Genomic DNA, 12,221 nt, shown 5'->3' on the forward strand with positions numbered 1-12,221 from the left:
TCTGCCTGCCTCTGCCTCCTGAGTCCTGGGACTAAAGGCATGTGCCACCAACGCCCAGCCCAAATATATTTTTCATGGTGAGGTGAGTACTCACCTTTGGGAATCAGGGACAGAGTGTTGTGATTCAGATCTTGAACATTCCTCCCCCCACCCATCCAGCAAAAATCATATGCTAATGGCTTTTTTTGTGGGGCTGTGGCAATATTGGGAAATGGCAGTCTGTAAGAGGTGGAGTCCAGTGGAAGGAATTTAGGTCATTGGGGTCACAACCTTAGAAAGGTCTCTCTCTCTCTCTCTCTCTCTCTCTCTCTCTCTCATGTGTGAGGTGAGTATGTGTCCCTTGCTGGGTGGTGGTGGCACAAGCCTTAAGTCCTAAGTCCTAGCACTCAGGAGGTAGCCAAGTGAGTTCAAGGCCAGCCTGGTCTACAGAGGGAGTGCCAGGACAGGGTCCAAAGCTACTCAGAGAAACCCTGTCTTGAAAAAGAGAGAGAGAGAGAGAGAGAGAGAGAGAATGTGTTCCTCTCCTCCCTCCCTTCTTCTTTTCCTCCTTCCTCCCTTCCTTCCTCTTCCTGAAGTGAGTTGCTCCTACCCACCATGTACCCTCTCTTACAATGTTTGGCCTCATTATAGGCCCAGAGTGATTGAATCAAATGGCTGGCCATACAGCCAAAATACCCCTTTCATCCTTTAGTTAATGATCTCAAGTATTATGTCATCGTACTGGAAAACTACCATAAGTGTGATTCAGAAGTACCTCATATTTGTCATATTTGTTAGAATGGGTCCATTTCAAAAGATAGATGCATTTATAAAATGGAGTATCTGATTTGGTGTTCCCAGGTCCCCAGCATGGAAACTGCCTACCTGAAGGAATGCTTTGGAAACAGCCTGACCCAGGCACTGGCAGAGGTGGCAAGAGTGCGGCCCAGTGACCCAATCGAGTACTTGGCTCATTTGCTTTACCATTATAGAGACGTGAAGAACGCTAAAGGAAAGGTGTGCTTGTATACTGGGCCCGCTTAGGGAGCGAGTGGCTTGCTCAGAACCGCATGAAATTCAAGGCAGAGTCCTGAGCTGGCTGGAGAGTTAATTGGCTCATCCACCTTGTGAGGACTGCTTAGTCTCAGCTATATCTGACATAGGAGGACTCTGAGGGGTAAGGAAGGAGTCTAGCTCAGAGGGTTTTAGAGTTGGATTTGCAGCTACTGGCTAGCTAACCCTTACAGCCAGAAGAGCTCAGTGGGCCTGGCAGGTGAGGGAGGAGGGTTTCTGTTTAAGACATGTAACCTGATTGACTCTATCATATTACCACAGAAAGAGCAAGAATTGCTACAGCTAAAGGAAGAGCATGACAGAAGCCTCAAGGAAGAGAAAACAACCCAAGTACTGAAACAAGAGAAAAATCAGATTCAACAGAAGTGTGAGAAGTGCCACCAGGTAGAAAGGAAAGAAGAATGGGAAACGGAGCTCAGCTGCTGTCAGGTCAGGCACGGCTCACCGAGGCTACCCTTGGCCTGCTTGTCCCTCACAGCTGCACTGCAGGCATAAGCCAGTCTCACTGACATCTTGTCCATAAAATACTTGACAGTAGAAAAATGAAATGTAAAATGGCAAATTTATTTTAGATTTCAGAAAATGTCATTAATATGATTGGCTTTAAACACTTCGGATTTTAAATAATTTCTTCTTTCAAATCCCTTGGAGCCCTTTAAAAACATTATTCCATATTTTTCAGAAACAAAATATAATTCTCAATGCATATATTAGATATAGTATTCTACTTAGCATTTTGTCTTTAGATTATAGTTATTTATGTGTCAAGCATCAGGCCTGCCCTCTATGATATAAGAGAAACATCAGTTATCAACTCCAAGCAGTTCAAAGCAACACTGTCTATCCTGGTTTGGCAAGCAAAACTTTAGTCTCTCACAGTCTTTTCTTTCTTTCTTTTTTTAATTAGTTAATTTATTTATTTATTTATTTATTTTATATAACCAAGTCCATTTAAATGAAAACAAACATTTATAGACAATCTTTGGGAATTTGGGCGTCATTCTTTCCAAACTACTTCCTGCTGGTAAGGGGCACTGTCATGGGGGATTCTAAGAAGATGCAGAAATCCTGGCTGTAGTCTGGAAGGCTGCTTTGTCCAGCTGTTTTGAATGTAGGATCAGCTTGTACTCTCAGGCAGTCTGGCTTGATCAAACCACATTAGTCTGGAAGGAATCCACAGCTTTTCATTTTCTGTGGAAACAAAAATAGAAATCCTTTTCCCCAGTAACTTGTCCTTGAACTTAAATTTTGGAGTCAAAGCATTTTTTTTTAATTTAATTTATTATTTTACATGTCGATCCCAGTTCCCTCTCCCTCCCTCCATCCATCCTTCCCTCCCTCCCTTTTACCCTCTCTGCCCTCTCACATGCACCCTAACCACCCTCCCCTCCCATCCCCCCACCCCAATTCCATATGTAGGGGAATGCCATTCAGTTGGGGTCATGTAGACCTGACAGGTCATGTGAAGTAGAGACTAGGGCTTCTCTCCTGTCTCTAGATTAAGGCAGTTATCCCTCCATGGGGGATGTGTTCGCAAGGTCCTTTTGTGCACCAGGGATACATCCTGGCTCCACTGTCTGAGGTCCCTTAGACTTCTCAGTCCTTCTGGCTGAGACCCATATTCAGGGGGTCCTGAGTCAGTCCCATGCTGGCTTCCCAGCTATCAGTCTGGTGGTCCGTTAGCTCCTCCTTGTTCAGGTAAACTGTTTCTATGAGTTTCTGCCACCTGGTCTTGTCCTCTCCATCTGCATCTGGGTTCTACTTCAACTCAGTGTTTATGTATGGGTGTTTGCTCCTGTTTCCAACAGGCATTAGTTGAGGGCTCCATGGATAAGTTAGTTGTTGATCTCACTCTCCAGGAAGGGCATTTATGGTAGCCTTTACACGGAAGCTCAAATTGTTAGTTGGCAGCAGTCTTGTAGTTCTCCAGACCTTTCTTTGTGTTCAATTTTATCTTCAAACCAATATTGGCTCCCTCTCTCTCTCTCTCTCTCTCTCTCTCTCTCTCTCTCTCTCTCTCTCTCTCTCTCTCTCCTGTCATCTATTCCTAACCAGGCTAAATCTTCCTGGTCACACATTTTCCTTTCCTCCCCCTTGTTTTCTCCTACTTCTCTCTCCATTTGCTGCCCCTCCACTTCCCCTGTGCTCTGGGGGACTTGTTCCTTCCCGGTTCTGTGAGGGACTATATATGAATCTCTTAGAATACACCTTGTATCCTAGTTCCTCTTTTGGTGTGAATTATAGGCTGGTGATCCTTTGATCTAGGTCTAAAATCCATATATGAGTGAGTACATACTATGTTCCTCTTTTTGTGACTGGGTTACCTCATTCAGGATGGTTTCTTCAAGTGCCATCCACTTGCCTGCGAATTTCAAGATACCATTATTTTTTTTTTTCTGCAGAGTAGTATTCCATTGTGTAGATGTGCCACATCTTCATTATCCATTCTTCAATTGAGGGACATCTAGGTTGCTTCCAGGTTCTTGCTATTACAAATAGTGCTGCTATGAATATAGTTGAACAGATGTCTTTGTTGCATGAATGTCTCACAGTCTTTTCTACAACTCCTAAAAATCGGGTCTTTCTATACAGCACCTGGTTAGAGAACTCTCTCAGCTGTAATATTGGGATTGACACCAGAAATCATCTTAATCATCAATATGTACTTAGACATCATCATTTTTGTCCTCAGTGATGTCCAGCTTTGCTATCCCAAAGCCAACTTGGAAAACACTGTGCCTGTTTACATTTGATGCTAAGATACTCAGCAATAATACTCTTACAACCAGTAGGCTTATTTGTAAGGCTGAATGTCTTGTCAATAAATTAAAAGGAAGACACACCAGATTTAGAAGCCTGGGTCACATGGTAAGTTCAAAGCCAGCCTGGGCAAATAAAAAATCTTAAAGGGCTGAGACCATAACACTTAGTGTTAGAGAGTCAGTTAGTATGTACATGCTAGGTTCAATCCTCTAGAGTGGAGAGAGACAGAGAGACAGAGACAGAGAAAGATTTACTACATAGCCCAGGAACTTACTGAGATCTTCTTGCCTCAGCCTCCCAAGTACTAAGAATTAGAATAACAAGCTACCACACCCTTCAGGAAGTTAGTTTGATAGTACTTTTTGATAATCCCATGAGGCCAATCTATGCACTCCAAGGTAACTATGAATACAAGTGAATGTATTTCAATATAATTTTGTGTAACCCCATTGGGTAGATCTGAAACTTGAATTTTGCAATTGGCTACATTTTGCAATATTAAAGGTTGGACATTCATGAAAGAGAACTCTTCCTCCAGGGTTTGAACAACTGAGATGGAAAAGATGAGGTACATTAAGCAAAGTCCTTATTACTTGTCCATGTTAATCATTTCCCAATACTATTTGTGAATAGAAAGAGATATGGAAGGTAAGACATGACTCCCCACACCACTGTGTTTTATGCTGCATTATAGTAGAAAGCTTTGCTTACACTAATAGTGTGAATTGGCCCTTTGTGTTTCACTCACAAGGTTTTTGCACTCTGTGGCTTTAGATAGATCAAAGTATCCCATTATTTCCCCAAGTGTGAAAGGACACCCTTGTAAGGGATGGAGGGAAAGGAAAGCCGGTGATGCCCTGACTACACAAGCTCTTTCTTTGGAAAGTGTTTATAAGCAAGTTGTAGTCACAAACATTGATTCCCTTTGTTAGAAAGAATGAGGACAACCTGAGACTGAACCAAACTGAATGGATCACTTACCTGTCCTCTTGACTCAGGCATCAGTCCAAATCAAATTTGAAGAGATTAGGCAAAGAGGTAGAAAGGCAGCAAATAAGACAATTTACAAGTTCTGGCTCCTGGATGACTTAGTGTGGATTTCTGATAACTTTGTGTCACTAGTAGAGGGAAACTTGCCCTCAAATAGGCCTGGAATAAGTTTGGTACTATTTCAGCTGGCCTGTGGTTTATTGGATACCTTACATGCACTTTCTTGCAAGATTTTCCTTCATATCTTTTGTTTTGCTTTTGTTTGGTTTCCATTATTTGTTTTGGGTTGGGGGGAGGGTGTTTGTGCTTGTTTGTTTTGTTTTTGGAATGTTTTACAGATAGTTTTGAGCCACCATGTGGTTGCTGGGAATTGAACTCAGGACCTCTGGAAGAGCAGAGCCGTCTTAACCACTGAGCCATCTCTCCAGCCCCTGTTTTTGGAAGTTTTGAGACAGGGCCCTGTTGTTTAGCCCTGGCTAGCTCAGAACTCTCCAGGATGGCCCTAAGCTCATAAAAATCCTCCAGCCTTGCCTCTTTAGTGCTGGACGGTCAGGCATGAAACACGGTGTCCAGCTGTCTCTCTTAAAACTCTCTGTGTGTGGATCTGAGACTTTGAGTTCCCCTTATAGGATGGTGCTGGAAGAAGTAAATGTGTCCAAAGAGGAACAGAAACTGGGTGCCAAATGTGATAGGAATCATATCCAAATTGGAATCAAGGAGAACATCATAGAGGTGGTAGCTCATGAGTTCAGCCTAGGAGGGAGTTTATAAACATGGTCATCAGTTGGTTTTCATTTATTGAGCAGAGGGACTCTAAGACGGCACCCCCTAAGACACAAAGCATGTCTAATATTTGTAAAGATGTGTACCACACAAATGTCTTAGGAAACATTTTTTGGACTCAACACAAGTGTTTATTGCATAGACTCAGCACTCTGAAGTTAGAAAGGTCTCAGAGATCATGTGGGGAGATGCTTCACAGGGCTCTCTGCTATGACCTACAGGGTCTGCACTGTAGATTGGACTTCTGGAGCTTCTGTGCAGTAGCCCATCAAGCTTCAGTTCCAAGGGTTCTTACCTCAGCCAGGGACTGCAGTCACATGGACGTTAGACTCTTGGACATTATCCCGTACATCCATCACAGGGGCTTTGGTTTCCTTGGGTTTTGCAGGTGTTGTATTTGTGTACTTTCATGTTTTTGTGTGTATGTGCAATATGTTGGTGTGTGGTATGTGTTTGTACACATGAGTGTGGAAATCTGAAGCTGATGTCAGTCTTCCTCAGTTGCTCTTCACCTTAGTCATCAAGGCAGGAATGCCCAGGTGAACTCAGAGCTTGCTGACATGGCTAGTCTAACTAGTTAGCTTGTTCTTGGCACTGGTGCTTTTCCCACCAAACCAGCTCCCCCACCTTCCCATTACTTTTTTCTAGGCATGCCATGCCCAGAAGACAGTGTTCTACAATGTTCCGCCCCTTCTTTCTGATCTTACGTTCTTTCTACCCAGTTTGCTGCCTTGGCGAAAGTGATACAGGTGTACCTTTTAAGTTTGAGCATTAAACAATCAAGTCACTTATTCTTGGCAGCTTTTGTCTCAGCCTCAGCTTGGATCATTTCTATAGATCTGCTGTCACATTTAAGCCTTTCTTCTGCCATAGTCAGAATCCTAGTTAGGAATTTCCATTATTATTTTATTTGTCTTTTTTTTTAATATAAGTATCTATGTATGTGTGCATACATGCGGATGTCAGGGGTCAGTCTGGGGTCAGGCTCTGGTGTCATCCATCTTGTCTTTTGGGTTTTTTTAAGGTTTATTTATATTTACTTTATATATAAAAATGTATACATGTGTATAAGTGTGCCATGTGCATACAGGACAAATAGAGGCCATAAGAGGTCATTGGATCCCCTGGAATTAAAGTTACAGATAGTTCTGAATGTCCATGTGGTGCTGGGAACCAAACCTAGGTCCCCTGCAAGAGCAGCAAGTTCTCTTAACTACTGAATCATCTTTCTAGCCCCCATCTTGTTTTTTGAGTCAGGGCCTCTCACTGCCCTAAAGCTTAATTATTGTATTGGGCTAAGCTGACTGGCCAGTGAGCCCCAGGGATTTGCCTATGTTGGTTTCCCCAGAACTAGGATTACAAGCACAGGCCACCATGCCTCTTTTTGTTTTGTTTTTTATTGATTATTTCATTTGGGGGGATCAAAGAGGTCCTCCTGCTTTCACAGAAGGCTCTCTATAGGTTGAGTCATCTACCAACCCCTCTATGATTTTTTTTTTTTTTAGTGCAGATATACTTTTTGTCTCTTGGGTTTCTCTGTTTCCATCTTCTTGACTACCTACCTTAATTTCTACTTATTATGACCATGTTTCTCCTTTACAGTTTTGAAAATATTAAGTGACTCTTTTAAGTCCCTGTCTGCTACTCCCATCATCTGTGACATTCTGAAGTTAACAGCTCATGTTTTCCTCCTTCATCTATCTGGTAATTTCTACATGTGTGCTGAACATTGCCGTTGATCTTTTGTAGAGTCTAGAGTGCACTGTATGAGGTTTTATCCCTGCAGGCTGCATGGTCCCTGGTGCACCACTCTGATCCCAGCAGGATTGATATCACATTTCTTTGCAGTAGACTGATTTCAGCTTTGTTCTTTGTTGGTGTCCGGCAAAAAAAAAAAAAAAAAAAAAAAAAAAAAAACAGCAGTTGTGTGTGTGTTCTTGCTATTCCCATGTTTAATCTCTAGAAACATTTTCTCTCCTTCATGTTTTCTCTTTAGGAACTGCACCCAAAAGCTGTTTCCTCAAGCAAGACACCATCCCTACAGGAAGACACAACACCCCTTGAGGAGACACTCAGCCAGGTGTCTCCAGGGTGGTTGCAGAAATGCATCAACAGGTTTTTACCTCTTAAGAAAATGACCTGCAAAGGGAGCTTTCACCTCAGCTATGATTGTAGAGTCTGAGGAGGCAAGCAGGCATGCACAGATAGATGCTCTGGTCTACTAACCATGAATACCTTTAATCATGTGAAGTTTTAGCTGTTGGACAAAAATGGATTCAAACAAGAATTAAATACAGTAAGTCATCAAACTGACCAGATCTTTTCCTCCTACATTATAGGGTCAAAACATGCCCCTCCCCAGTATTCTTCTTAACTTTGTCTGTGCTTTGCAGGCAGGGCTCTGGGAATCCTTACAGGTGTCATAGAGGCTGCCCACAGCTCTAGTGACAGGTGTTTCTCTTCACTGTATGTCACCAGTTTAAAAATGTTTCCTTTTTTATTGTGATAAAGCACATGCATAAAATTTATATAGTTTGGTGACCTTAACACATTCATATTGTACAACTATCTCTAACAACCAGCTCCCAAACTCTTCCTTCACCTTGTAGGTCTGAAGCTTCGTCCCATTAAATAATAACCCTATTTTTTCCCCTATGCCAAGCCCTGGAGACCACCATTCTACTTTGTCTGGGTTGTTTTGACTATTGCAAGTACCTCATATAACTGGAATCATATAGCAATAGGTGAGGGGCACTGTAGTCATCCTCAGTGTTCTAGTGGCTAGGATTTAGTACTGTTATTGGGCATACTATATCCTCAGGGTTCACTCACCCTGTAACAGGGATCAGAATTTCCTTCCTTCTGAAAGTTGATCAATATTCTATCTTAATATGGAATGCATAGACTGTAAGCATTTCTGCATTTAATCATGCATTGTGGCAGCTTGTGCATATGAGAAACATTTAAGAAGGAAACGTAAGGGAATTCATTTGCTGATAGGAGAAGAGACTGGGGATATGGGTCATCCAAGACTGTTGCTAGGTTCTTTGTTTGGGTCCCTTGGATGAATGGAGGTGGTTTTTCCTTCAGCATAGGACAGAAGAAAAGTGTGCCATGCTAAATATGTGGTGCCTGTGAAAAGGACAGGCATGGAAACACCACAAAAGAGAGCAGCCCTGAAATACTGTCCCTACCCCAACCCCAACAAAAGCCAAAGATCCCAGAACATCTCTGACTTCTTACTGTCCAGCTGAAGGGGCCTCAAGATTCTCTCTCTCTCTCTCTCTCTCTCTCTCTCTCTCTCTCTCTCTCTCTCTCTCTCTCCCTCCCTCCCTCCCTCCCTCTCTCTCCCTCTCCCCCTCTCAATTTTATCTATATAATATAAACATAAATATATGTATGTATTTAGTGCTTTTGTGTATGTGTGTGAATACATGTGACACAGCACATGTGGGAGTCAGAGGACAATTTTGAGGGGTCATCTGTCCCCTTTTACCTTGTGGGTTCTTCAGATGGAACCTAGGTCCTTAGGTTGTCTTGGGAAGCAGTTTTACCCTACTAAGCCATCTCATGGATCCATTCTTACATATGTTTAAACCTATATGAAAATGTCTGCTAAATATTACTTGTAATTGTATAATGGAATTTTGATCAAAGTGCAGCATATTTTTGCAAATAATTACAAACCATATATATATTTTATTTCAAAGTAATCATTTCCATTGACCACTGTTTTCTATGGCCCTTACCCTTGCAAATGATAAAGTACTGTGAGGTTATCCTAGAAAAACATTAAATTTTGTGTTTTAGTTTTACTGTGAATGTAAATTAAAACAAAAGAAAACAAAATGGTACTTCTTGGTGGTAGTGCAAAGCTAACTTTAAGTTAGAATGCTGTTATGGATATTCCTCAAAAAGATTTCCAAGCCTTGTCTTCTGTGCTTGATAGCCCTATGTCAACTTCACACAAGCTAGAGTTATTTGAAAGGAAGGGACTTCAATTGACAAAATCCCTCCTTAATATCCAGCTGTAGGGTAATTTCTTAATTAGTGATTGATGGGGAGTGCCCAGCCCATTATGGATGGTGCCATCCCTGGACTTGTCATTCTGGGTTCTATAAGAAAGAAGATGAACCAAGCCATGAGGAACATCTTCCTTCCATGGCCTCTGCATCAGCTCCTGCCTCCATTTTCTGCACTGCTTGAGATTCTGTCCTGACTTCCTTCAGTGATATAGAAGTATAAGCTAAGCTGGGTGGTGTCTCAGAGAAGGAGGAGGAGGAGGAGGAGGAGGAGGAGGAGGAGGAGGAGGAGGAGGAGGAAGAAGAAGAAGAAGAAGAAGAAGAAGAAGAAGAAGAAGAAGAAGAAGAAGAAGAAGAAGAAGAAGAAACAAAATACATATATCCCTCCCTGGCTTGCTGCTTTGGTCATGCTGTTTCATCAGAACAATAGAAACCCTAACTAAAATATTGTCCATTAGACAGCAAGCTCCCTATAGTATATCCAACCTCTAGAGATAAGACCAGAGACACATCAGACTATCCAAGATTTAGAACAGGTCTTCCATCTTAATATTGAATACCAGGTATATTTACTTTCACGACTAACAAATACTACCACCTAACCACTTAGAACTACACCCGTTGGAGTTTTTTATGACAGAGGACCAAGCAGCTTATGGAATCTTGAGGTAGAACCATAGTATTGTCCATGGCAACCATCTTATCAGAGATTTGAGGTTCCCCTTTTCACACCTATGGGAATATCTCTTGCTGGCAGCTTCTGGGGTCTGTTTGTCACTCCCTATGCTGAGTTCTTTCCAGAGCATGCTGTTTGATCCTTTATGGCCAGAGGAAAATCTCTTTTATTCCCTTTAAGGATTCATCTGATTAGATTAGATTCACCCATAATAGTTCCTACATTTAAATTTTTCTTTTTCAATTTTTTTTCTTTGTGAGATAGAATCTGACATATCCCAGGATAGACTTGAACTCAATGTGTAAAGAGAACAATCTTAAAATTTTTATGCTCTTGCTGCCACCTCCTGAATAATTTAATTACAGACATTTACCATCATAACCAGCTTTTTTAGTGTTGAGGAATCAAGCCTAGAACTTCATGCTCACTAAACAAACACTCTACCAACTGAGATACATTCAGAGACCAGCAATTTCACTTTTTTAATTAACTCAAAGTAAATTGATTTTAGCTTAGTTATGGTCATGATATCCCATGCTGTTCACCAGCTCTACACACACACACACACACACACACACACACACACACACACACACATACACACACACTAAATACAGACATACATCATCAAGAAGTAAGTATTCCAAGGCCATCTCAGAGTCATGCACTAAACAATAAGCTTTTCAAAAAGCAAAGGGCTGTGGGTATCCATGTAAAATAGTACATGAGGAATTTAGTGACCAGAGTCAATGAGGCTCTTGCACCAGAGGAGTCTTCACTGAGCAGTGATGATCAAAGAACCAGTAGGCTGAAGTATGAATGGATGAAGAAGGGAAATTGGACTAGCAGAGTACCCTGGGGAAATTGACCACAATCAAAGAGCAAATAGATATATACAATTTCCTGAGTGCCCAAGCCACACAAAGACACAACTAAGAAAGAGAACTACAGACCAATATCCCTAATGGACATTAATGCCAAAATATTCAATAAAATACTGACAAATCAAATCCAAGAACATATCAAGGAATCATCCACCATGACCAAGAAGGCTTCTTCCCAGGAATGCAGGAATGGTTCAACATATGAAAATCCATCCGTGTAATCCACCATATAAACAAACTGAAAAAGAAAAACTACATGATGCTGGAAGAAGCCTTTTACAAAATCCAAAACCCCTTCGTGATTAAGGTATTAGAGAGATCAGGGATAACAGGAACATGCCTAAACATAATAAAAGCAATATACAGCAAACCAATAGCCAACATCAAACTGAATGGAGAGAAGCTTAAGGAGATTCCTCTAAAATCAGGAACAAGACAAGGCTGCCCACTCTCTCCATATCTCTTCAATATTGTATTGAAGTACTAACTAGAGCAATAAGACAAAAGGAGATCAGGGGGATACAAATTGGAAAGAAAGAAGTCAAAATTTCACTGTTGCAGATAATATCATTGTTTACATAAGTGACCCAAAAAACTCTACAAGAGAACTCCTTCAGCTGATAAACACCTTCAGCAAAGTGGCAGGATACAAGATTAACTCAAAAAAATCATTAGCCCTACTATATACAGACAATAAAGGGGCTGAGAAAAATATCAGACAAACATCACCTTTTATAATAGCCACAAGAAACATAAAATATCTTGGGGTAATGCTAACCAAGCAAGTGAAAGATCTATATTGTAAGGATTCAAGCATTACGCTGGCCTGCCCCTGTCACCTGGCAGAATGCACTCAGGCAATACTCTGGTCAGCCCATGAGTACTAGTCTGCAGGCAGGTATAAAGGGCCCCTTTAAAAGTCAGACCCTGCCCATTTATGTTCTCTTCCTCTTCCTTTCTCTCTCTCTCTTTCCTCTCTCTCTCTCTCTCTCTCTCTCTCTCTCTTCTTCTGTTCCTAGTGCTTCTATGTCTCTTCCCTCCCTCACTCCA

At 41.6% G+C, this 12,221-nt stretch overlaps 1 protein-coding gene across 1 annotated transcript; it reads left to right on the forward strand.

Annotated features, from left to right (window-relative positions):
- Positions 1-812: 812 nt before the first annotated feature.
- Dydc2 (DPY30 domain containing 2) lies at positions 813-7,855 on the forward strand. Its single transcript, XM_051206851.1, is given in 4 exon segments — positions 813-996; positions 1,315-1,437; positions 7,586-7,655; positions 7,658-7,855. Coding segments are annotated over 4 exon segments (438 nt in total). The 5' UTR covers position 813; the 3' UTR covers positions 7,720-7,855.
- Positions 7,856-12,221: the final 4,366 nt, after the last annotated feature.

This window comes from Phodopus roborovskii, unplaced genomic scaffold (genome assembly GCF_943737965.1).
Source record: "Phodopus roborovskii unplaced genomic scaffold, PHOROB, whole genome shotgun sequence".
Classification (NCBI taxonomy): Eukaryota; Metazoa; Chordata; class Mammalia; order Rodentia; family Cricetidae; genus Phodopus; species Phodopus roborovskii.